The sequence below is a fragment of the Gossypium arboreum genome, chromosome 13 (assembly GCF_025698485.1).
Source record: "Gossypium arboreum isolate Shixiya-1 chromosome 13, ASM2569848v2, whole genome shotgun sequence".
Lineage (NCBI taxonomy): Eukaryota > Viridiplantae > Streptophyta > Magnoliopsida > Malvales > Malvaceae > Gossypium > Gossypium arboreum.
In genome coordinates, this window is record NC_069082.1 from 8,127,373 (window position 1) to 8,154,491 (window position 27,119).

Sequence of the window (27,119 nt, forward strand, 5' to 3'; positions counted from 1 at the left end):
TAGACTATATCTTTATAATTTTTAAAAGACTAAATCAAATTTTTATATTTTTAATGGGGAAAAGTGCAATTTTACCTTTACTAATTTAAAATTTTAAAAATTTTAAAGGGGACATATGAATTTTTTTATTTTATTTTAGGGGGCAGAGCCCTTGCCAGCCCCTCTAGTTTCGCCACTACATATGCTACATCATTAAAGTTAACAAACGTTAAATTTTTCATCTATTTTGGAGTGATTTGACAAATAATGTAAGTTCAAGGACTAAAAAAAACGAAAAATTAAATAGAGGGTTAAAATGATTTTTATTTTTTGTAAAATTGAAGGGCCAAAAAAATCATTATGCCTACAATATTAATCACACAAAGAACTATGAAAGTGCGCTAGTTTTACACAGATGAAAGTGGATTTCTTTCCCTTAAATAGAATCAGTATAATATGATATGATCGAACTTTAGAGACAACATTGTTGAGAAGGGTAATCACAAATCTCAAACATAGACCGTAAAATGGACATGCATATATATATATATATATATATATATATATATATATATTATTTTTGTTTCTAATATTTTGATATATTTAATATTTAATATATATATATATATATATATATATATATATATATATATATATATATAGTTCAAATTGTTGAGATGATATGGATTTATGATATTTGCATGCTAGTGAGAAAAGTACAAGGAAATAAGGTGATCTTTTAATCAATTTTTATTATTTGTTTGATGCTAACATTTAGTGTGTCTTTTTTAATATAAATTTTCATTCTTGCCTTGTTGACCTCTTATGGCATGCTGCATTAATTTGCAGGCCAATGGCTCATTGTATTTTGCTGTATTTTCATATTGCAATGTTGAACCCCCCAAAAAAATGTAATTGTAAAATGGGACCATCCCCATTTTCAAAGTTGACCAATGAAAAAATAAATTAATCCAAAATTGAACATATTTTGCATTGAAGCCTGAACCTAAGAGATGATGAAACTTAAAGCAAACTAAGATTATGTTTATATCATGCCTCTTCACAAATTTGTTTAGGAGAAAGGATTATATAAAATTATGATTCCACGTCATCCTTTATCCCTTTTCAATAGGAGAATAACAAATCATATTTTTTCTTTTGATTTTTAACCTTTTTATGACGTAGAATCAAAGTTTCATATAACCCCTTCCAATATTTATTATGAAACAACAAATAACATATTTTGATTTCTATTAGTAGAATAATATTGGTTTAGCAAATTAAAACCTAAGAAAACCATGCTTTTTTTATTTTTATTTTTATACAAATAATCTTCGGTGTTATATAGTCACATCAAGCCCTAATTAAATTTAGAGTTAAACCAAATAAGATCCGAAAGGGGACAATGTTTCTTCATTCAAAGATTTTAAATGAAAATTTCATGTTAAGATATAAAATTTCTTAAGGATAAATATCAAAACTATACATCAATTTTGATCAAAGTGCAATGTTATACATAAACTTGATTTTGTTAAATTTTATATATGAAAATTTCATTTTGTTTCAATTTTACAAATCACCAACACAATCATCAATGTAGAAACTATTTTTACGTTTACATATTGTAGTTATACTTATATGATGTATAAATAAATTGATGTATTTTTAAAATATGTACAATTAAATTAAAATAAAATATCGGTATATACATTTGAATTAAAATTACTATTATATATATAATATCAAATTAAAATTTATATATCAAATTATCGATTAAATCAAATTTCATCTAGAATTTTGAGATTTAATATTAAATTAACTCTAAACCCTAATAATAAAAAATTAACACTGAAACCCTCATGTTAAAAATCAGACTTCCCATGTTATATAAGTTTTTTTTAATTTTTGAAAATTGATGTAATTAAGAAAAAATATAAATTAGTGGGAAAAAAAATGAAGACATGAAAATCGAAACAAATTCCCTTTTTCATTAATAAGCAACATTCTTTGTATCCCCAAACCACTACCATTATCACTCTCACAGCAACCAAAATTAAGGCGCATCAGATCCAAAGCAAAAACCACCTTTACTCCACCATTGCACGTGCATTTCTCTCTTTTCTCAATATCTTTTTTCGTTAATTTCTTTTCTTCTTTCCTATATTTTTTAAATCGATCAATTTTAATTCTTTTTATACTTTTTGAGTTTTAACAATTAAATCTGTTTAATTAAATAATAGAATTAAATTTATCATTCCAAATATCTATACTTTTCAAATAATTTCAGTTTTAATGCAATTATTAACTTATTCTTTTTAATAATATACGAAAATAATAAAACTAACATAATATTACACATAATAATACGAAATTTTACCATCTTTTTCAATCTTCATCCTTTCATTCAAAATAATAAAAAAGGGGTAGGCTAGTATTTAGACACGACTGTATGTAGAAGATAACCCCATTAGAGAGATTAGCTCTAAATGTGTGTGCATTGTACCTGTTTCTTCAGTTTCCGACAGTACCTTTTTCTCTGCCACACCCTTTTTTTTCGCTTTAATCATCTGCTCCCCTGGGTGGCTGTTTCTTTTTTTTTTTTTTTCTTTCTTTCATTGCTCACTCATCTCTTATTTCATCCCCCATGTCGAATATTTTCTATGCTACACTTTTTAACGGTTATCAGTAGCTGTACTTTTTGATATATATTATGTATACACACATGAATTTAGAGTTAATTATATTAAATTATTATCGATTGAGTGTTAGCTTGATTATTATTAGTATTATTATTACTGCAGGAAGACATGTGTTCGAGTGTGCTAAAGTGTATTATTTTCCTATTTAAGGGTTATGAGTAGTTATAGATATTGTATAAAAACAAACAGATACATACATATATATATATATATATATATATTATATATTCCATAAACATATACATACATATATATTCCATTAGCTTTAAATTTGACGGAACAAATTTTGTAATATGTGGATGAATTTATAAATATGTGTAGTTATTGATTTAACTTTGATGTTGTTGTAATTACACGTGTTTTTAATTATTTCAAGTAAGATTTGAGTGAACATTTAACATCCAAGCTAATAGTTAAGTTTGACAATATTAATATGATATTAATACTTTAAGGAATCAATTAAAATGAATTCAAGATTGAAAAATGATTCAAAAATGAATTATAGTTTAAGATACGGTTGTCAAAATTAAATCAAATTGAAACAATTAGTTAAATAAAAATCAATGATCCAACCAATAACCCGAAATCGAAAAAAATTGAATCAATGCAAAAGCGATTAAACTAATAAAAAATAAATTAAAAAATTGTTTAAGCTAAATTAAATATTTAATTTTATTGTTATAATTTAAAATTCGAATGTTTATAATATTAATATTTATGAACTAATCCAGCAATTAATTAACCTTTGCCATACGCCAAAAGGGAATATTTGTGGAGGAAAGATGCAATCATGCTTATAACCTTTTATCCCCATGAAAAGAATAATCTCTTTTTTCTACTTTTTTGTATTTTCTAATGTATTGTTTTGCACCCATTTGGTGTCATGAATAAACACCCAATGAGCAGCGAAAAGTATCACTTCCTTTCGAAACAAAAGAGATTCAAGATTTTAACGTATTATAAAGTTATATGGAAAGTTATCATGCTTTCTTTGTGATTTTTTCCGTCAACAAATTTTCAATCATTCACATCAGTTTTACTCATTTTGTGTACAACTGATTACATCAAAAAAAAAACCACAAAATTTAAATCTAAAAATATTTTTTCCATCTATAAATCTCGAATCTAAAAAAATATTCAACGCCATATAAAAAAGTAATTCTTAATGGTCCCGGCAAGGCAGGCACGGTAATGTGGAGGAATCATGTCCTGGATTTGATTTGGATAATTTTTTTTTGTTACTACAAAAAATTAAATAAATTTTTAATTATATTTAATATAATTATTTTTATAAAAAAAACAATATAACAAAAAAGAACCTGCGGAAAGGGGAAGGCTGAAAAAGAAATAGAGAGAAGAAATCAAAAACAGCCAAGGAATGCTCAAACAAAAAACACCTTTCAAATATATAACCAAAATATTCATCAATACTCTGCATTTCTAAACAAAAATCCACTCCCAAGTTGAAAACAGAAATTTCTCCCGGCACCGATTAGATAAACGATCTGATCTGACTCGACTTAAATGTATTAAAATAAAGAAAAATAAGATAGTCATGGAGAGAGAAATTAGTGAATTTTATTTTCCAAATTGGTCTGAACTTCCAAAAGGATTCTCAGAATCAGCTCTTTGGAATGTCACCTCCTTAAATTAGAAAATGGAGAAATAAAGGGAAAACTGTACAATTTAGTGAATAACAAACAAACCAGAGATCGCCACGTCAACGTCATCCCCATGTCGTTTCTTTTGTCAAATGTGGTTTCTGTGTTGCCTTGTGTAACTGTAACATTTCTTTTTCTTTTTCTTTGTCTTCAAGGCTTTAGGCGAAGCCACTGGTATCGACCGTCGAGAGGCACATCCTTGACGATATCATAATTGTACCTGCAAAAAATAAAAATAAAAAAAAACAAAGAAAATAAAAAAAATTAAATGTTTGTTAATTGTTAGTTAGAGATTGAGATTCTTGATTCTACGAATGTTAGGATGCGCCGTTTTGGTGACACTCCTTATCCTACGCATCTAAAAATGGAGAAGGGGAATTAAGGAAGACGCTTACTTCTCTGCAAATCGTTTTTGCTCGTACTTTTCCGCGACGGAGAAGAATTCGTCGATCTCAGCTTGTGACGGAATCTTCGGCGGTTTCGTCGTTGTCAGTGGAGGTTTTTTCTCAGGCGATTGCATTTCGTCCGAGTCTCCACAATGCTCGCTTAAGGGAGATGTTTCTCTACTGAAAAATAGAAAATGTGAAGGCGAGATTATAAAAAAAAAAGGAGAGTTAAAAGGAAACAATTCGTTTTTTTCTCTCTTAATTTTCAACGAAAAAAAACGATAGTAGTAATTAATGAAGGAATTAGTGAAAATTAACCTGAATTTGTTTACGTTGGTGCACGTTGAGATTTCAGTTTCAAAACTCTTGGCCTGCAAAGGCACATTCATGAACTATGATCAACGTAATTAATTAACATGCCTTAAAATGTATATTAAAAACAATCGATTGTAAGCTTCATTCGAAACGGCAATCGTTTTCTTTTCTATGCAACCAAACGCGGAAACATAAAAAAAAAAAACACGAAATATTAAGTTCGAAATTTACCTCTAGATCTACGAATCTCAAGCTATCTTTGAGAATATCACACGACTCGTTGCTCGAACAACGAGAAGCCGATGAAGCGCCGGAGAAGAGACCGGAACACATATCTCCGGTAAGCACTCCACAAGAATCCGAGGAAGTAGCTAAGTAAATAGGCTTGTTCAGCGTATTCGAAAGGATGCGAGTGGTTCCGAGCTCAATGTCCGGTGAAGTTAACTCTAATTCTTGCAATTCTCGAGAACCAACGGTTTTTCTTCTCTTTGATAATGAGAAGTTCGTGCTTGAAGCTTCCATTTCAGCTGCTTCTGCACTTCGTTTACAGTTCCTTATACAGTCACCCATTTTTTTCTCAATTTTTGCTTGTGCTTTTTTTTCTTTTTTTTTTCTGTCTTGCTATTTCTGAGGTTTAAACGGAGGAGAGAGTCTTAAAAAAGACGATCATGTGAGAATATGGTGAATTCTAAGCCGTTGATATTACCAACGGTGGAGATTTGATCTTTTTCAAAAGAATTCGCATTTTTTGTTACTGTGTATGATATACGTGGTCCTAACTCCGCTATTCCCGTCACCGTGACCGGGAACCCAAACGACGCCGTTACAACAGTACGCTTTTACTTACGCGTAAAAAAAAAAGAAAAAAGAAAAATTTCAAATCCGCAGCTTTGATTTACAATCTTTAAAATCTTTGAAATAGGCAGTATATTAATATTTTAAAATTAATTATAATTTTAAAAATGCTAATATGCTTTCATTCATGCTTTGCTTTAGGTTAATTAATTAATTATTAGTTAAATTATAGAATAAAAAAATTAAATGCTACAATATATTCAAACTTTTTTTATATATATGAAACTTAATATTCACTACTTTTAATTTTAAGAATTTAATCATCCTATTTATCTGATTTAAAATTTAAGTTTATTTGTTAACATTGTTATAATTCTTCTATTAAATTTGCTGACGTGACATTTTGAAATTTAAAAAATACTCACTTAGTATCGATATAACAAAAAAATGACATTATAATGAATATGGATTTAATAGAAAATTTTAATGACGTTGACAATTTTAAAAATTCATATTTGTTATGAATATCTTATTAAGTGGATGTCTATTAAGATCAAGATAAGTTTTAATGTACTTTATTCTTCATTCTCTCTATGTCTTTTTATTTTATAACATGTTATCAGCATGATTCTCTTTTAATTGTTGTCACAAAAATATCCCAAAATTTATTGTTGTCAATTATCTCCTAGAATTGTTACTATTTCAATTGAGGCCTGTGCACTATAAGTAATCAATAAATTCTTTAACTACTCAAGTACACATAAATCTCTAATTTTTTTTTGCCTTGTTATGCAAAATATATATATATATATAATTTTTACGTGCTATGTTTTTTGTCTTTTGTTGATTGATTTCGGTAAAATTATTTTATGAAAAATATTATTACTTTAACGTTTCTTTTAAATTAAGATTCTTTTATTAAATTATAGTATGCATAATATTTAGATGTTTAAATAGTTGATTATTCTTGTTATTAAATATTCTTGTAATTTGATTAAAATTAAGATGGAAAGTGTTATTAACTTACCATAGTTGATTAAAGGAAATTTGATAGGATTTATTGAGTTTTATTAACTTGCTAATATTGAAAGATTGCATTATATCTTTTAAATTGAATTTGTAAATATTTGACTAGAAGCTTCATAACATTTTATAACATATATATAGTATTGAAATTTGGTACAATGTGTATTGAATAACTTTCAAGCATTGTACACGGAATTTTTGATTTTATTTATTAAATGATATTTTTTTACTATTAGATTGTAAATGTTATTATGAAAATAAAGTTGTTTTACTACTTATAATAGTGCTTGTGATAATAGCTGTGGTGATAACAATGATGTTAAAAATCTCGATATATTTTATTATGATTTATTATATCATGTTTATTATAATTGGAGACTAATCATGATAACATGAATAGATAGATTTTGATTTGAAATCCACGCATGTTTTGCGATAGTGATTATGAAATAAAGAATCAAAGGAGGCGTTTAGAAGTCTGTCCTACTAGATTTGTTGCATGCAAACATAAAAAAATAAAAGATATAATCATGGACCTAGGAACATAGTAATAAATAAGATAATAATGAGAATTCTCAAAAAAACTCTTCAAAAGGTTAAAGATAACTTATGTTATCAATGTGATATGAAATATTATTGGTTACATATGTGGCGTATGCCCAAATATTTTGTTTCTGTTAATATTCTTTGAGAAAAGTTATGAGAATGTAGTAATGAATTCTATCGTTAAAGATAGAAAATATTTATCTTATTTGGTATTGAAATAAATAAATATTAATAAAATATTTGATAGTACAAAATTAGTTGAAAGCTCCAGGAGTGCTAATATATCAATATCTAAAAAGCACAAAATTGTGATGACTAATATAATTTTTTTTCGATATTTGAAGATTTTAGTATATTTCCTGAAGAGAATATTGCATAAATTTATAGTTATTTTGTTGACTTGGTGACATTATAGACTTTACATTGGTTTAAACATTTAGACATTTCCAGTAGTAAATGTCAAAATAGTACTTATAACTTATTAGCTTGGACTTTAAAATATCAAAAGTAGAATGATTGAATTTGTACTATATAATAAAAGTATAGGTACTAAATTTTAAAGTTACAAAGAGTTAATGGACTTAATGGCATATTTTAACATAAATTAAATTAGTAATTGAATCTTTACAACTTTTGAGTTCAGTCAATTTAGCCTTAACTCAATTGACACTATTGCTATTGCAACAATAAGGACGTGAGTTCAACCGTGCTTAAGCATTTTCCCTCCAATTTAGGGGTAGTAGTTAACATTGTATAAAAAAAATAATTTTTAAGTTTGGAATTAGTAAATTAAAAAGGGCTAATTGCATCAAACATCCCTAAATTATTATCTAGATTTTAAATTAGTTTATAAACTTTAAAATAATATAATTAAGTTTTTAGAGCATTAATATTGTATTAACCAAGTTCTTTCATTAACCTAAACGTTAATTTAATCGTTAAAGACATGGAGCATATTTATAACCTATCTATCAAATTATAAATGCTCGTGTATATACCATATGAACATCTTGAATTTGACTTGTTCAAAAAATATAGAGTGTGAGGGTTGTTTTTTCTTAACATGTTATATCCTTGTTGTCTATATAGTAGGCATATATGTTTACCATTTGATCTATGCATTTTAATTATGTTCTACGCTAATTTTCAGCTGATATTTCAACACTAAAACTAATGATCAAACTGATAAAAGGACATGATTGATAAGATACTGATACATACACGGATAGGGTGAAATTTATTAAAGTCAATTCAACTAAGCTGTCAATTTTCAAGTTTAAAAGATCAATCAACTTGTAATAAATTTTTGGATGGGATCCAAGCATTTTGGGCTGAGATATTTGCATAGCATTTGAAGAGCTATCACTTATCTTTGAAACACACTTTGAATCACTTGATTTCAAATTTGGGAGCTTAAGTTATGGCCGTTTTAGTAAAGGCTACATGAGTAGAATTTTTAGATAGGATTATTAAAGAAAATTATGAGTTTCGGGCTTTAAATTGAGTTTAAATCATACTGGTTTCGATTTGTAAGCTTAATTTTTATTATATATGAGCGTATTTATTATATTTATTATTTTATTATTTATTTACTCCAAATTTTAGGATTTTTAAAGTATTTTAAGTTGTTTAGGAGTTTTATGTTTCTTAGTGAATAAGAAAGTTTAGTTTAAAACTACTTCTTATTTAGATTAATTAGAGTTTTATTGTACTTGAGAGTTTTATTTGGATGCAATTACCTTGTTTATATAAATGCCTCATCATTTTTTATTAAAAAGATAATTGTTTTTCATTAAGAAAATTTTCAACTTTGGGGTTAATTTCTTTTGTGTAAGATTGCTTTCTTGTGATTTTTAGAAATAATTTTTTTCTCGATTTTCTTCGAAGAGTCACGAGAATTCATTTTTCATTCTTCAGTTTGTGAAGATTATTTCTTGGAGGGTTGATTATAATCATTAATTGAATTTTTTGGGTTTAATTAGGCACTAATATATCCATCAATTTATTCGATCCATCTTTTATTTTTTAATCCATCGTTTCTTTCTTCATTTATTGTTTTGAATATTTATTCTTGGTTCTTGAATTCTTTATTTTCGTTGTTTTTGTTTTATTTGTTTTTAAATCTATTTGGTTTCTTCTTTTCGAGTCAGATTCTAATCTTTCTTTATCAAGTCGAATAACTTGAATACTATCTTCTTTCACTGTATTGTATCAGATACTGATACTTTAAAAACCTAATTAGATTGTATATGATTAATACTATATTGATGTAGGGCTTTAAAGAGTGTTTAAAGATGACTTATGAAAGACCTAATATGTTGGATGGATATAATGACTTGTAATTGTTACGAATTAATGTAAAGATGATACAATCATTGAGAAATTAAAGAGATGGGTATCATATACTATATATGTATTTGTATATGAATTGGTAACGGAGTGGTGGGATATTCTTTACTTGGATTAGTTGTTAGAGTTGTTGAGTGGTGTTATAAAAGAATTAGTATTGCAACAGATGGAAATTTATGCAGAAAATAAATGTTCTAATCAAAGATATAACGAGACAAACATTAAAGTACAACGTGAACCATACTGTGTATGCATCTCTCTTAATAGCAAGGATATATATATACTTGTTTTGGATTCAATCATAAGATATTTTGTAATTCTTACTTAATATATTATTTATTTTGTTATAATAAATGTCGATAATGATAATAGAACAATCGCATAGCAATAAGAAAATGAAAAATAAAATAAATAAATTTTATGCGGAAACCCTTTCGGGAGAAAAAAATCACTGCCGTAGGAGGAGAATTTCACTAATGTTGAAAACTGAATGATACAAGAGGAGTTTCGACTATATCTATTTAAAGGTTGAAAACCCCCCACAGATCCTCTTATTTTGCCACCGTATTTATTTCTTCAACAAGTGACAGGATTCGGGTCTCACAAACTCTAACACATTCAATAAAAAAAAATGTTATCAAAATGCAATTACTTATAAGATATAGGAGTATTTGGGTTAATTTTACCCAACATCTTCAAATTATCGTATAGATTTTAAATTGGTTTCAGAATTTTAAAATGTTCTAATTAAGTTATTAGAGTATCAATACGTCATTTCATCAATTTAGTCATCAATTTCAGCTTCAAATGCTAGTTCAAATTTGAAGTAAATCATATTTAAAATAAATGAATTAAATTGTAAATGCATATGTATCAATCGCATGGACATCCTAGATTTGACGTGTAAAAAAGAAGAAATAATTTTATTAAAATTTAGGAGGATTCTTTCTTTCTTTCTTTCTTTCTTTTTAAGTGTTAGATCCAAGTTGTTCATGTAGTTGGTACATGCATCTTTATAATTTAATTTATATATTTTAAATATGTTCCACATCATATTTGAGTTGATATTTAACACCCAAATTAATGGCTAGGTTTATGGAAGGATTTTGATTAATACGATACTAATATTCAAAGACTTAATTAGTATGCGTTTTGAAGCTTAAGATTAATTCAGAATTTGAATCACAATTTTAGAATATCTAGTGAAATTAATCCAAAATATATTTTTAAATAGTATATCGACTTTGTAAATCAATTTAAACCAATTCTATTAGGTAAAAGAATACAAAAAAGAAAAAAAGAACCATGACCCGACTTAATCAAACCATATAATTAAGGGATAAAGCAACATTTAGAACTTGTTTGATAACTTATTGAAATAATTAAGTCAATTGAATATTAATATTTTCAATGGTTTAATTTTTAAAATACGTTTGATATCCATAATAAAAAGCATGAAAAATGATGAGTAGATTATCACTTAATGTATAATTCGGTACTTAATTTTTCAATACTTTTGGTACTTAATTTTTAGTTTATCAAATAGCACTTAATTTTTAGTTTATCAAATAGCACCTTGGTATCTAAACTTGACAACTTTTTTTAATTTGGCCTTGAAACTTATATTCTATTAAGGTATGATGACATAACACCTTGAGATTATGTCACCGCATCACCTAAAAATTTTAAAATCTTATATAAAATAAAAACAAAAAATTTTAAGAAATTATAAAGGAATTTTAAAATTTTCAAATTTTTTTAAAAAAAACTTGAGGTGACAATAGTGCACCACATCATCATATTTTAATAGAATCCAAGTTTATGAACTATATTGTCAAATGTTGTCAAATTACGGGGCTAATGCAGGCACAAAAAAGAGTCAAAAATCAAATTGAAAATGTTACCAAATTTAGGGGCTAAATATTAATTTACCCCTAAAATTAAATGTTGTTTTAAAGGGTTAGGAGGGAAGACTATAAATGGCCCTTAAAACGTGAAGGCTGAGTGCTTTATTAGATTTGGGAGGAGAGATGATTGAAGATATGATGCATGCATGCGTGGTCCAGCAGCTACCCCTCCATGCTTCCTTACACCCACTTCCTACTTTTAATCATCAAAATTTGAAAACAACTACTATATATACACACTTAATACACTCTTTCACTCTCTCTGTGGGAAAAAGATTACCTCTTAAGCATTATTGACTAAAATTTTGTGTAGATTTTAGTTCCATACATCGATTTTAATCTAAATCATTTTGGTTCTTAGTATATTTGTGTTTTGTATTGATTTTATTATTTTACTCTATATTTGTCCGAACATGTATATGTGATTCTACTTTATTTATACTTGTAAACTCAAGTATTTATAACAGCACTTGTGAGCATGCATTGTCAGGTTAATAATAAGATGATAGACTTACATTGCAAGAGGTTATTCTATGCACCATCAATTAATTATAAATTGACATTTCATTAATGAGCAAAATAAAATAATGTTAAAGGACTTTTAATAAATACTTCAAAAATAAATTAAAATTAATTATTTTTTAATAAAAATTACATACTTGAAAAATAATGTTGATGGATTTAAGTGAATAGTAATGCATAGGGAGGAGAAGAGGAAATTATAGAAAGAAAATTAGATTAATTTTTCAAGTATTTATTGAAAAAGTAATATAATTTATTTTGTTCATTAATAATGTGAAAATTTATAATTAATTGATAATACATCGAATTTATACACTTTCAATGAATGAAGTATATAAAGGGCGCAGGAAGAGCCTGCATGCGTAGTATCAATTGCACTTAAAATATGTACCTATGCTTTCAAGTATATATATTCACACATTCCTTTAAAACTCCCTGAAACAGTAAGCTAATCCAGTTTTGTAGCCACATAAAATGATTCCAAAGCCTCTTCATCAATCTTTTTCTGCAGTTTCTGGTTTACCATGAGGGCCGGAGATTGAATTGAAATGGATATAAGTTGAAAAGAGATTAGAGGTATTAAGATTTTAAACTAATATTATATTGTGTTTTAAGTATGACCGCATGAATTATCGATTAAGTTTTAGTTTGATTAAGATAGACATTGTTACCAATACAGGAACACGTGAGTTTGAGTGCATTGAATTGCATTATCCTCCTATTTATGAGTTGAGGAAGGGTTATAGGTAGTTTTAAGCATTTGTTGAAAAAAACAGATATAATTAGAATTTATAATGATAGCATGAAACAAGCACTCAAAGGGTAAACCAGCTAGTAATTGGGTAGGTTTTAGTTAAAAAGAAGATCATAAAATAAGAAAATTATCATCAAATATATGTATATATTTATGTGTGTACTTGTAATATTAATTAACAATTTTGTTTTGGTTTGGCAATCAGTACTGGTCCCGATCACATAGAACTGTCCCTGTGTAGGTAAATCAGGTAAGGCTTTGATTTCTGTTCTTGAAAGCTAGCACATGTTCTCTACTTTTCCTAAATGGACACATGATCTATCTGCATCAACCATCTAACTCATAACTACTACTTCATATCCATATTTGTTTGCTCCCATCCTATGTCATGTATTAATAATGTATAAGTTTTTTGTATCGTTGATAGTTAAATGAATTTATATTTATATTATTTATTTTTTCGAATGTTCGAATGTAGATGAATTTTACGAGTGAAAAATCTTGATCACCAAATTAATCACGGGAATGTCACTGGCCGTCAAATACTAAAGTTATATATTTGGGAATTCTTAAAGAGAGGAAAAGGGGATGAGGTAAATCCCCCAGTCAATTTTTTCGTACTATACTACGTTAGAAGTAGGGTGAAAAGTACAAAATTAGTTATCGTAAATTACTGGAGGGTTAAAATCACTAGCAGCAGCAGTACCAGCATGTCTGGAGAAAAATAAAATTCTGCAGTTTATATGGTTACCCTTTATCTTTTAGCAAATGCAAAATCTAAATTTCGGATTTAATATGGATACAACATACTCGAATTTTAATTGATTGAGACGGTAATAATTTCAATAGGCTTAGTAACTTTTTTTTTTAAATACAAGTCTGAAATATGGGAAGCAGCAGCAGCAGCAGCAGCAGGTACAGTAACACTAAGCACCATCAATAATTCCAATAAAACATAGGCATGCAGCAACTGGACCATCTGTTTCCCCAAGGGTCCTCTCAATTGCAGAAACAAAACTTGGAAAGGTCTACTTTTGTGGCTATAAAATCTTGTCATCCTTTAAAATGAAAAAAAAAAAAAACTAATGTGAATGTATTTTTGAAGGAAACAAAGAAAAAGAAAAGAGTTCTTTGGATATGTTGGGAGGTAGGTGCTGATGTCCAAAGCTGCAGATTTTTGTGTTCTTTTTCAATCTCCACAATTGAAAATTAATTGGAACTATAATTAACAACTTTAAATCCAATGTGGTTGATTCATGTATGATAGTAATATCAAATATAGTTATTTAAGACCAACTCAGTTAGCCAATAAGGCTTTAGTATTGTTGGTAAAGATTGAAGCCATAGATTTTTGAGTATTCAAATTTGAGTCTCACTATGTGCGATAATCATGTGTGGGTTATTTGAGTTTTAATATGGATACATTCTTAGTCCTTTTTTGCTAAGTATTGGTTGATTCAACTTTGTAGTTATTCAAATATATACTTGTGACTGTATTGTATTTGTATTTATAAATTCTAAAATACAAATCTCAAATTGTGTCAAAACTTACCCATATTAGTAGTTAACTTAAACTACTAATTTTTAATATTTATATTTTTTAATAATAATGTTAGTTCTTTTTCAATATTTAGTAATCTTATATGTTTCTTTAATATTTATATTATAGTATTATATATTTAGCTTTTATAAGATATAAATTTGTTATACCCTATTTGTGACAAGACACGTGGTAAACTTAGAAGATGCTTGAACAATAAAGGTTGAACAACAAGCCTACCACCTGTAAGCTCACCCTCTCGGGTTGACTATCTGGACAATGGATGGTTTAATCTTCAATTGGAATATGAAGTCGTTTGGTTACCAAATATCAAGTGGGCTCAACTGCTTTATCCTATTAGAGTCTGAATGAATGACACGATCTGTCCTGTCATAGACATCCTCATTTAGTCGAAGGCATCCCTCCCACGAGCTCCATAATGATGGCTAGGTTACAAGTCCAACATGTTAACACCATCTTACACGAGATCCTTGCCTATAAATACCTCTAAGAATGATTTTTATCATAGTCGATACATAGTTGATGTAAAAGAATTGAAGTATTGAAAAGGGGAACCCTTCAAGGACACTAAGCCTACACTCTTTCAACATTCTTTCAGCCTTCAACCTCCAAACTCTAATCACCGTCATTCTCCATAACCTCCGGCTCTCTGCCCCGACTAGGTGAACTGACTTCTTCAGCAACCATTCTCCTCCTCTCTATACTCTTCTGATAAGTGTCCAATTGAATCCTTTGAGACATAAACCCCAACAAATTCAATTAATAGTTCTAATAAACTCTCCATGAAAAAATCCTTGACGAAAATAGGATGGATGATGAAAATATTGTCCCTCTTGAAGAATAAAACTTCAATAAAAACAACCGATGGTGATGAAAAGTCTATGTCCTATGAAAACTTTTGAAGAATAATCTTCAACATGCTCCACAAATGGCTCTAACCAACTCCTTAAGGCCAAACCTGTAACATCCCTAACCCACATCCATCGTTGGAATAGGGTTTTAAAGCATTACCGATCAAACATACATAATTTCAAAACATTTCATATCATATAATATTCAAGTAAAAACCAATCAAACGCATCCAAAACATGTCATAACAATTATCCTAGGTGCCTAACCAATGTACCCTCATAGGTACCACAATTATATCAATAAAATATATCAATAGAACGTCATTCAAATCCAACTTGTAAACATGCCAAATTTAATCTATTTTACCTAAATCATGTTCATTTTAGCATTAACTTAAAATATGTCATAATATGACCTCAAACATAAACACATATTATATGTATATAACCAACCAATATTAAACTTATAATCTCATTTACTTTACAATCAAACCACAAAATAATTATCATTTAGACACCCTAGGAACATACCGACACAAAAGGATAAAACATCACCACGTTTGAGTTCGAGACCATTTTGGATGTTGAATTGGCGATCAAAATTTAGTACTTAACCTGCGCACGAAAAACAAAACTATACGCTGAGTAAAACTCAGTGATATTTCTATAATCCAAATATATAAAGATAAAATAATATAATATGTATAATAAAATTTTAAGCACAATTGAACATTTTAAAACCATACAATATTCAACTTTCAATCACCTGCTATAGAAATTGTAATACCCCGAAAATCTTTACAGTAATATATTATCCTTGATATAATAAAATAAGGAAATAAAGTGATAAAAGGAAATTTTGAGTTATGGCAACATTGGGAAGTAAATTATGATATCTTGATTCAGAAAGGACTAAATTGTAAAAGTCGAAAAGTTTTGTTGCCTAAGAGTAAATACTCAAGACTTAAGGGTTAAAGTGTAAATATGAAAAGTTGAAGGACCAATAGTGTAAATATTTTAAGGGTAGAATGATCTAGAAACTAAGGAAAATGGATAAATTAGGACCAAATTGAATAAGTGAAGAACTATGAGGACTAAATTGCAATTTTACCAAATTAAATGATGACTCAAGGATGGAATTCTAAAAGATCATAAAGGGCAAAATGGTCAATTAGTAAGAGAGAGAATTCTAGAATGTAATGATTATGTTGATGATATTGTAAATTAATTAATTAGATAAATATTATTTTATTAATATTTTATGAGATATTTAATATTATTTTATTATTATTTATTTAGTATATAAGGAAAGAAAGATGAAGAATTTTCATCATCTTTCCTTTCCATGCAAACCAACGTGAGAAAGAGTAAGAAGAAAAGAAGTTTTCTTTCTTTACAATTTAGTCCTTTCACCAAAAATTCATTATTCTCACCTAAAATTGAAAGAATTTCCATAGCCATCAAGAGAGAAAGATAGCAAGGAGATGATGGGGAGCAAGAATATCAAGTTGGATTCAAGAAATAGAAGCTGGAGGAGAGAGAAAATCAAGTTAAAGATTGAAGTTAATAAGAAAAGGTAAGAACATTAAGATTTCAATATATTTTTAAGTCTAATATTGTTGAAAAAGCATGGAATTGGTGTTAATGTAGAGTTTTCTTTTATATGGTTCCATATTTTGATATATTAGTGAAGGAAATGAGAGAAAATAATGGGAAATATGGTAGAAAATGGAAATAGGAGTGTTATAAACTTGGTAATCAATATGTTGCACTAAAGTAGTTTTAGACAGTAGTAATAGGCTAACTTTGAAAAATCACCAAAAATGATAGAAATTTAATTAGAAGCTAAGGGTGATATGGAATTAAATCTTATTGAGTCTATTTTTATATAAAATAAATATAGAAAGTAAAGTAATTCTGTATTCTGAGATATTTATATTTTTGTGAGACTGGTTCAGAATGATTTCAAGATCCCTTGTTTTGACTTGGAAAAATCACTAAAATTATAAAAAATAATTTTGTTACATAATTTATATGGTTAAATTCCTTAATGAGTCTATTTTATAAGAAACAAATTATAACATCATTTGAATTATGTTTAAAGATATAATTAAACTTTAGTGAAGAGTGGTCAGAACTGTCAAATAGCAAAACAGGGGAGACTTTAATGAATAAACTGTACTAATTGGCTAAACCAAAAATTCTGAAAATTTTATGGTAATAATACATGTGAGTCTAGTTTCAGGAAAAATTAATGGATCTTAATTTCGAGTTCTGTAGCTTAACATATAAATAATTTAGTGACTATGACGCAAATGGACAGTTTTGAATGTACATCTAAGTAAATAGTGAAATTATTGATAATGTTACTTGTTGCATGTTATATAAATTAAGGATGTGGAATGGAGAGGAGGACGAGGAAAATATGTATGAATATTCATCTAGCATGGCTAATTTGCATGTTTTAGGCTTAGGGACTAAATTGAATAAAATTAAAACTTTATAGGCAATTTTGTAAAAATGTCAGAAATGACTAAATTGCATGAAATAGAATATTTATTATTTAAATAACAAAATTTAACGAAATTATCAATTCAGTTCAAGATCGGGGGAAAACATGTTTTAGGGATTAAATTGAAAAGTGTTGAAATTGTGAAAAATTTTGATATTTTATAGAATTCATGGACTGTTATCGATATGTATGATAATAATAGCTGGAAATAAGGATTAAATTGCAAGAATTTTATTTTCTTGACCCTAAGGATGAAATCGTCATTAATTAAAAGCTTAGGGCAAAATGGTAATTTTTGCCCGAGCATTAATTAAATGCATTAGAATATGAAATGAATGAAAATGATGATCAAATTTATTTATAAAGATCCGGACGACACAAATACGAGACTTGATCATGGAAAGAAAATATATCGAATAATGAAATCATAAACACGAACAATCAATGAGGTAAGTTCGTAACTTGAATTATATTCTTAAATGCATGTTTTTTATATGAATATGATTTGAATGTTCATTATATGAAAATTGATGAAACATTGATATATTTGATAAAATGGGAAGAAATCCGGTTGAATGAAAGGAAAATTCGATGGATCTCGAAAAGGAATTGACGTAAAAAGGATCTAGCCGGACGGGTGATCCTATCTGATATAGCCCTCCGAAGAATATGTGTAAATGGATTTAGCCGGACGGGTAATCCAATTAGGGTCTCAATTTAGCTCGACTGTAATTCAGATCCAAGCTCATTAGAGTAATTGTCGTTGAGGGATTTAGCCTGGACCGGTAATCCCGACAATACTCTATGAGTTTATATTTGAGGATTTAGCCCGACCGGTAATCCCATCAGAAGAATGAGGTTCGCAGAGTGTGCTCTCGACGAAAATGTGTAAGACCATGGTTGAAAGATACCATGGCAACCTGATATGAACGTGTAAGACCATGGTTGAAAGATACCATGGCAACTCGATATGAAACGTGTAAGACCATGGTTGAAAGATACCATGGCAACGTGACATGAAATGTGTAAGACCATGGTTGAAAGATACCATGGCAACGTGACGGGGAAATGAATAAGACCATGGTTGAATGATACCATGGCAACATGATGAGAAAATGAGTAAGACCATAGTTGAAAGACACTATGGCATCATGTCGAAGATAAATAAGATCGTGGAAGAGAAACGCCAAGACATCTGTTGAACAACTAATATTCAGGTAATATAACAAATGGTTAAATGAATTGGTTATACAAAATGGTAATGTGAAATGTTTACAGGAATTGGTCATATGGAAATAAATGTACAAAATAGTTGTATGAAATAATTTATAAGATAGATAAATGAAATAAGTATAGGTACATGGAAGTTAAATTATGTTAAGTTTAATACGAACCATTACCGAAATAAATATACCTAAGATATAAGGAAATGATGGTGCATGAAATGTTGATATAATGAAATGAATGATATATGTTATTAAAGAAACGGTAAGAGAATGATATGTATCATGACATGTACATATGAGATTATCTTTTTTATGTTAACATAAGGAAAATATGTAAGTTAAGACGAGTATTAAATTCAAATATGACATATTGAGAAAATAAGAATTTATATGAAATATGTGTAAGTACACTAACAAGTGTTGTTGTTGATGCTTAGGCAAGTGCCAAGCCATTGATTGAATGGTAATATATTTATTGATGCATTGAATTGATAAGTATTTAAGTGATTTTTTTTTTTGTGATTTGCAAGTGGTAGTAATGCTCCGAAACTCTATTTTGGCAGCAGATACGGGTTAGGGGCGTTACAGAAATAGCTTTTCACAATTTAAATAGCATTTCATTTATGCAATTGCTCTATCCATACCATATTCAATTCACTATTCCACTTCATTTCTCATATCATTCCATTTCAATATCAATTATAAGGCTTTATTATTCATTTACCCCTATTAATACGACTCGGACTTGGACGGATACACGGATCCAACCAAAACACACCAGTTTGGCACCCAGTGCCTCATTGGATAATTCGAAGTAATAATTTGACACCCAGTCTCTCATCGGCTAAACCGAAGTAAATTGGCACCCAGTGCCTCATCGAATTAATTTGAAGTAGTAAATTGACACCCAGTGTCTCATCGACTCGAAGTCGAAGAAATCCCTGAACTATTTCAATCCTATGGCATGCCATCTATATCCGAATCAGCCCGATACAATTAATAGGGTTTAATTTCACATTTCAGATATAATCAATATCCAATACTGATTTTTCATATAATCACATAATTACACATATATTCATTTCAAATCAAAAAATTTAATCCATTTATAATATATATCAATTCAATCAATTCTCATCAATATAAAATCAATTCAATATCAAAATGCCAAATACTCACCTCAACTACTTGCCATAAGCATTAAATCAAAATTTAATAATTAATAACTAGATTCAGATTATAGAAATACAAACCAGAAATTTTGAGCTATTCCTCGTCGACTTTATCTTTATCCTTTTTAGTCGAGGATTCTGGTATAATTAATAACTAGATTCAGATTATAGAAATACAAACCAGAAATTTCGAGCTATTCCTCGTCGACTTTATCTTTATCCTTTTTAGTCGAGGATTCTGGTACAACGTTAGCTACAAAATTAAAACAATTAAAATTCATCAGTACAACACAATTCAATTTCATATTGAATACTTAAATTTTACTCAATATTTATCTAAATTCCAATTTAGTCCCTAAACCGAGACTAACTTTATTTCTTTACAATTAATTCTATATTTTCACAAAATTTCATTTTAAACTAAACTTAACTCTCTAATTTCACTTAAATCCCTAAATTTTGATTTTTCACAATTTAGTCCCTATTACTCAAAATTTACAATTTTATTCCATAATTCAACCCTTTTTCATTTCTAACTTAAAAATCTATCAATTTAATCCCTAATACTAAAATTATTCAACAAAGACATCACTTAAAAACTAAATAATTTCTAAAATTTTGACATGGGTCGGGTAGTATTTAATACCGAGATTTCAAAAACGTAAAAATTACAAGAAAATAGACTAAATTATCTAACCAATTGAACTTTGAACAATTGAAACCCTAGCTTTCTCTTTTCTCCTTCTTTTTTTCCTTTTTCTTTATGTTTCCTTTCACTTTGTTTCTTTTCTTTTCTATTTCTATTTCTTTTATTTTGTTTTATTATACATTAAATTATTATTATATAATATAATATATATACTTAATACTTAATGAATTTATTTTATAATATATATAATAAATTCACAAATATCTTACTTAGGCAGCGTCATTTAATGTCAATGGCATAATTACTTCTTTAGTCCCTTTAATTTTTAATCTATAATTCAACTTTTACCCTATATACAATTTTGTCATTTTACCTAATTACTCTTAATTCATGCAAATTCACCTAATCAATACCTAATTAACCACACAATTAACTTCATAAATATTTCTAATAAATATTTATGAGTTTAATTTACAGTAACGAAATTTCAAAAATATATTTTCTGAAACTCGTGACTATCAGGTCGTTACAATCTAATAATTTAGAAGGTAAACAGTTCTCCCACGACTTCAAAGAGAAAACCAAGAAGAAAACCTACTTCTAAAATAAACAAAAGAAAAATATCACAAAGAGAAATAACTCAAAGAGTTGAAATTTATTAATCAAGGCCTCTCTATAATGAATAATGAAGAGGTCTTTGTATAGGCTAGCTGGTTACATCAAAACAATACTCTTGAGTATAATGAAACTCTAATTAATCTAAATAAGAAGTAGTTCTAGGGAACTAAACTTTCTTATTGGCTAAGAAACATAAAACTCCTAAAAAACTTTAAATATTTAAAAATATACTAAAATTCAGAATAAATAAATAATAAAATAATAAAACATAATATATACAATATCGGGCTAACATATAATAAAAATTAGGCTTAAATATGAAAACCAATATAATTTAAACTCGAATTAAAGCTCGAAACTCGTAATTTCTCATAATAATCCCATCTAAAAATTCTACTCCCACAGTCTTCACTAAAGTGGTGATAACTTGAGCTCTCAAACTCTAAATCCAGTTATTCAAAGTGCGTTTCGAAGTTAAGAGATAACTATTCAAATGCTATTCAGTCATCTTAACCCATAACTATTTGGATCCCATAAAAAAATTCGCCGCTAATTGACTAATATTTTTAGTCTGAAAATTGCCAACTTGGTTAACTTGTCCTTAATAAATTTCACCCTATTTGTGCATGTATTATCTTCTCTTATTGAACACTATATCAACAATTAGTGCAATGAACATGGATAACATGGCTTCTTAATCCCAAAGTGGTACCCAATTGATAAAACCAACCATACTAATAACCTAGCTGCCCAAATCAACTCTTTCACTCTACTCAACACTTCCGTCCCACCTATCTCAGGTATTTCTACTAGCCTGAACTCTATATAGGCTTCTCATTTTGCCTTTATTCCTACTAGAGCACATCCACAGTATACAAACATCCTTCTCCCCACTTGGAATAGTTGGTGAGGGCCCTGAGAGACCCTCTAACCTCAAACCCTTCCATATCAAATGCACAAAAAAGAACTGTGTTCCCAGATATCTCGACTTCTCCAACAGCCATAATGCCTCAATAATAGTCTGATGTGACTCTTCTTAGGCCTTTTAATAATTAGCCCACTACTTACAAGAAGCTATAACCTGTCTCACAACCGCACCCTCTCCACTAACCATGACTCCGATCCCATTAAACCAAGGTTCTCATGAGCAAGCATTAGGTCTTTAGCTTCATGACTTAGAGCCCCAAGAGAAATTACAACATCTGGAAGAGTAATTTTCCCAAAAAGAGCTCCGCTTCAAAGAATAGCAAGAGCATCAATGTATCATTGATCAAAAGAACACTCAAAATGAGTAGCTTATCGCAATGGTGAGAGTTGCACGAACATATCTTGAGTTATGTACTCACTATCACCTCTCATCCCAAGACAGTATTTGAATACGCCTCTTAAAGTAATTTCGAGAGGGATCACCAGAACCCCCTTTTAGTTTATCATTTTAAATTGGCGGAAACCTCCAAGAATGCCATATAAACATAGAAAGTAATAACATTTTCCAATAGAAGACCATGTCCACTTAATAGGAAAGTTAAATCTACTATTGAATCAATGTTCATGGTCACCGCCTTACCATAAAACATATTCTTTGTTCGAGAAAAAGATGTTTGAGGGGCAAAGTCTAATAACACAGGAAGCCTATCTTCTTTCAAATCTCATAAAAAGTACATATACTAAGATATTCAATTTGAAGGATATATGCCCCTCTTGCAAAACATGATGATAAATCCAATAAGTAGCCACCAAAAAAGGTCGGTTAGCTAACTCGGTGCCACATTAAAGTCATACAAGACATCGTGAATGAAATGCTGAAGAGGGAGCATAAAACCTACTTCTAGAAAAAAAAATAGAAGGAAAAATCTTGGCCTCCCACTAGTAGAGTCAAGGTTGAATACTTTGCTAATATTATGCGACCCTTCCGAGATATTAAATTTTTACTTATTATGCTTTTTGACTAAACCGCGACATAACAACAGGTTCTTCATCTCTCAATGGGTAGTAGAACAGATATAACTAAGGCTAACAATAGGCTCGTCATTACCTCTCTTGGACTTCCCAGTAATAGATTGGTCAGATTTTATTGATGTCATTTTCTGACCCCCTCAATTCCTCTCTTAACAGAGCATGGTCAAAATTGTAATACCCTACCTGGTGTAGTCTTGTTGACAATTCGTATGGGCTTAAGGTTAAATTAATATTTAAGTCAAGGTAAGACTGGTTTATGTTGTATTCTCCAGTGTAGTATTTGTATAAGTTGTGCACCAGAAGTGGCAGACTGTATATTTTTTTTAGGTAAGTCTGTTATTATTTTCTTTTAGGTGAAGTTTAAATTGTAGTTTCTATGTTCTGGTGTGGTCGTGGTAAGGAACCCTCCAATCATTATTTCTTTTGGTAAGTCTGTGTGTCAAGACTTTCTGTTTATGTACGCTAGTAAAGGATTTTAGGATTGTGGATCTAAAAATTATTTGTTGATGCATATGTGATTTCTGTTTAGTTCTAGTTAAGCTTTAACTAGGATCCAGTTAGAAATATACCGAAGTTTTATGATTATTTTGATGTATAATAACTTGTAATGATTATGTTGGTTATGGTAGGAATTGCGCTGGCTTTGCATGTTATCCACGTGTTAACCCTGAGTGAGAAAACTATGAAATACAAATATCAGTGAAAATATTTGATGTGAGGGGTTTTATTGATGTGGAGGGTTTTATCGTTCTTTTTTCTTTTGCTCTGTTATACTCTAAAATCCTGTTAAGAGGAGTTCATTAGAGAATAAGTAACAAGTGATCAATTAGAAAGAAAGAGGTGTGCATGCAGTAGTATAGATAGAATAACTATCTTCATTAAGATCATCTGTGAGTATCTAGGCCGTGTAATTCTTTTTTGTGTAGTGTTCTATTTTGTGTGTAATATTAAAGTATAGTTGTGATAGATAGAGTTCAGGTGAGGACATGAACTTCGAATTCTAGAAATCTGTTATATGTAATTGTCTATGTATGTGTGTGTGCCTGATCGTGGCATGAAACAGATATAGCTTTTTTGGGGATATGAACTCGATATCCAAATATGTTGAGCCACTGGTAGGGCATGTTAAATGTAAACCAGAAAGATAAATATGTGTAACCATTGGTAGGGCATGTTAGTTGCTAACTGGATGGGGATATATGATGGGTCATTGGTAGGTATTAAGGAATGGAATAGGTGTGGATGGTTTTAAGTTGTTAGTTGAGCAGCAGTTAGTTGTTAACAGTTAGTTACTAAAGTTTGTATAAATATGAGAACTGGTTATCCAGCTAAGTATGAATAATACAATGGGTTTTACCATCTTCATGATTGATTTCTTATTTCTCAATATGGTATCTGAGCCATAGTAGTTTTTTTCTTCTTCTTTCCTTTCTCTTCTTTCATCTTGCTCATGGCCACTGACGGTGTTTCTGATAACAGTGGTGAAAATCGCCAGTCTTTTAATACAGCTGCTCCAGTAGTTGGTTCTTCTCCCGATCCTGGTGATGCTTCTTTGCGGAAGATACAACAGTTTCCCAAGCATGACACCGTGAAACTTGGTGAGAATAATTTTCTGAATATAACATCTTGGTATCCTGATTCAGGAGCATCCCATCATGTTACTAATAATTTGGATAATTTGAAGGATACGGCACCATACATAGGTAATCACAAGCTTTACATGGGGAATAGATTGCCTGTGCCTGTAGCTCATGTTGGCTCAGGTCATTTTACTGCTGCTAGTCGAATATTTCACTTGAAAAATATTCTACATGTTCCTAGAATTTGTAAAAATTTATTATCTATTGCTCAATTTGCCAAGGATAACCAAGTCTATTTTGAATTTCATCCTGTGCATTGCTTTGTGAAGGATGTAAAGACAGGGAGCATTTTGCTAGTGGGCCACATTCATAATGGTCTGTACAAATTTGATCTATCAGCCTCTTCACGGGTCAGCACTGCTTTGACTTTTCCAGCCACTGTTCATGCTACTACCTTGTCTTCTTCAGTCACTAGTCATGCTACTAATTTGAGGACACCTACTCCTAGTACTGCTGTTTTTGATCTATGGCACAGAAGGCTTGGGCACCCTTGTAATAAAATTGTCATTTCTGTTCTTCGAAAATGTAATATAGATGCAAGCAATATTAAACTGAGTTCAATATGCTCAGCGTGTCAGCTTGGAAAATTTCATAAACTTCCTTTCTCTCCTTCTTCTACTGTGTACTCAGCTCCTTTTGAGCTTATTGTTGTTGATGTTTAAGGGCCAGCCTCTGTCACTTCTGAAGGACACTCCTATTACATTTCATTTGTCGATGCTTATTCTAGATATACTTGGTTATATCTCATTAAAAATAAATCTGAGGCTCTTACAAAGTTTCTGCATCTTTATAAATTCATTGAGGTTCAGTTTGGTTGTAAGGTGAAGGTTCTTCAAACTGACTGGGGAGGCGAGTTTCGGTCTTTTCCACAGGTTCTTTCTCAGCTAGGCATCCACCATCGCCTATCGTGTCCCCACACCTCTGAACAAAATGGTTTGGTCGAGCGCAAACACAAGCATATAGTTGATATCGGCATGACGTTGCTAGCTCAAGCTAAGGTTCCCATACATCTTTGGGCGCATGCTTTCACTAGTGCCGTCCATCTCATCAACTAGGCTTCCAACATCTGTTCTCAATGGAAAGTGTCCCTATGAACTGTTACACAAGTCTCTGCCTAATTACATGCACCTCTGTGTTTTTGGTTGCAGGTGTTATCCGTATCTTAGGCCTTTCAATAATCATAAGTTGCAATTTCGTTCAAAGCCTTGTGTTTTTCTTGGCTATAGTCCTGTGCACAAGGGATACAAGTGCTTAGATGATACTGGAAGGATGTTCCTGTCTAGACATGTGGTATTTGATGAAACATGTTTTCCTTTTGCTGGTTCCACCGACTCAGTTGGTAATGCTGCCTCTCCTGACATTCGACCTGAGTTTTTGCATCGTCGTTCTCAAGTTCCAGTGTTTACCTCCTCCTTGCAACAACCTGTTTTTGATGCTTCTAGGTCCGTTTCTTGTGACTCTCCTGGTTTGGTACGCAGGTCAGCTGATGGTTTGTTGTCTGCTAGTACAACTAATAGTAGTCTTTCTTCTCCTGGTGATGCTTTCTCTCAATCTGTTCCCTCATATGGCTCACATTCGGTCTCTCATAGTCCTCCAATTGTGGAAAACCATTCGGTTCCTAATAGTCCTCAGATGGTTGAAGAGGTGTCTGCCCCTCCTGTTAACTCGCATCCAATGCAAACCAGGTCCAAGAGTGGTATTTTTAAGCCCCGAGTTTTCCCAACTGAGTTGACTGTTACTGAACCTACCACGATTGATGAGGCTTTTTCTAGCAAAGAATGGACTCTTGCTGGTCAAGAAGAATATGAGGCTTTGCTAAGGAATAATACTTGGGATTTAGTCCCTCTACCTGCAAATAGACGAGCTGTGGGCTGCAAATGGGTCTTCAAGCTTAAACGTCATTCAGATGGAACTATTGCTCGATATAAAGGTCGTTTGGTTGTGAAAGGCTATCTTCAGGAAGCTGGAATTGATTTCCATGAAACCTTCAGC

At 29.9% G+C, this 27,119-nt stretch overlaps 1 protein-coding gene across 1 annotated transcript; it reads right to left on the reverse strand.

The window, feature by feature from the left end:
• Window positions 1-4,057: 4,057 nt before the first annotated feature.
• LOC108463226 (cyclin-dependent kinase inhibitor 7-like) lies at window positions 4,058-5,697 on the reverse strand. The gene is made up of 4 exons (XM_017763168.2): window positions 5,272-5,697; window positions 5,044-5,096; window positions 4,735-4,905; window positions 4,058-4,559 (listed from the first exon to the last, which is right to left on the reverse strand). Exons 1-4 carry the CDS (start codon window positions 5,608-5,610, stop codon window positions 4,490-4,492), a joined length of 633 nt encoding a protein of 210 aa, XP_017618657.1. The 5' UTR covers window positions 5,611-5,697; the 3' UTR covers window positions 4,058-4,489.
• Window positions 5,698-27,119: the final 21,422 nt, after the last annotated feature.

Excerpts from the sequence above, each read along its gene's own strand:
- LOC108463226 (XM_017763168.2), bottom strand. The coding sequence starts at position 5,610 with ATGGGTGACTGTATAAGGAACTGTAAACGAAGTGCAGAAGCAGCTGAA. Across the intron at positions 5,097-5,271 it reads TGAGATTCGTAGATCTAGAG|GCCAAGAGTTTTGAAACTGA; the intron begins GTAAATTTCGAA and ends GTGCCTTTGCAG. Across the intron at positions 4,560-4,734 it reads CAAAAACGATTTGCAGAGAA|GTACAATTATGATATCGTCA; the intron begins GTAAGCGTCTTC and ends TATTTTTTGCAG.